Below are 505 nucleotides of genomic sequence, written 5' to 3'. Positions count from 1 at the left end.
AAAAAAAAAAAAAAAAAAAAAAAAAAAAAAATATATTAAAATATATATTTATATATATTTTTTTTTTTTTTTTTTTTTTTTTTTTTTTTTTTTTTTTTTTTTTTTTTTTTTTTTTGGAAACTCTTTCGGTTCTAAAAAATAAGATTTCTTTATACTATTATGATTATTTTTTTATATATTCCATTTATTATATATATATATATATATATAATTTTTTTATATTTTTTTGTGTTTTATTTTTTATTTTTTTTTTTGATAAAGAGCTCATTATAATTAATCATGTTTATATATATAAAAATGTTTTAAAGGGAAGAGGAGTATAAACTTATGACACATAATTATAATTACATATAATGAATATCAATTATTTCTTTATTATTTTAATACTCATCCATGTTAGTAGTCACATATATTATATCAGATGTGTAAAAGTTATATGTAATAATTTCTTGATCAAACTGAACAATAGATGGTCTATTCAAAAAAAGGAATATAACTCCAAAAA

The 505-nt window shown here is 13.9% G+C and overlaps 1 protein-coding gene across 1 annotated transcript in view; it reads left to right on the top strand.

Moving 5' to 3' along the window:
• Positions 1-353: 353 nt before the first annotated feature.
• Positions 354-505, top strand: part of PGSY75_0727500 (hypothetical protein) — a gene marked incomplete at both ends in the record, with an annotated part of 2,094 nt that continues 1,942 nt past the window's right edge. Inside the window, one exon of the mRNA XM_018785110.1 lies at positions 354-505. This exon is cut by the window's right edge and continues 1,942 nt beyond it. Coding sequence (XP_018642611.1) covers positions 354-505 — 152 coding nt within the window.

The sequence above is a fragment of the Plasmodium gaboni genome, chromosome 7 (genome assembly GCF_001602025.1).
Source record: "Plasmodium gaboni strain SY75 chromosome 7, whole genome shotgun sequence".
Taxonomy (NCBI): Eukaryota; Apicomplexa; class Aconoidasida; order Haemosporida; family Plasmodiidae; genus Plasmodium; species Plasmodium gaboni.
The sequence above is the reverse complement of the archived record's forward strand: the minus strand, read 5'-3'. Positions and strand labels throughout refer to the sequence as shown.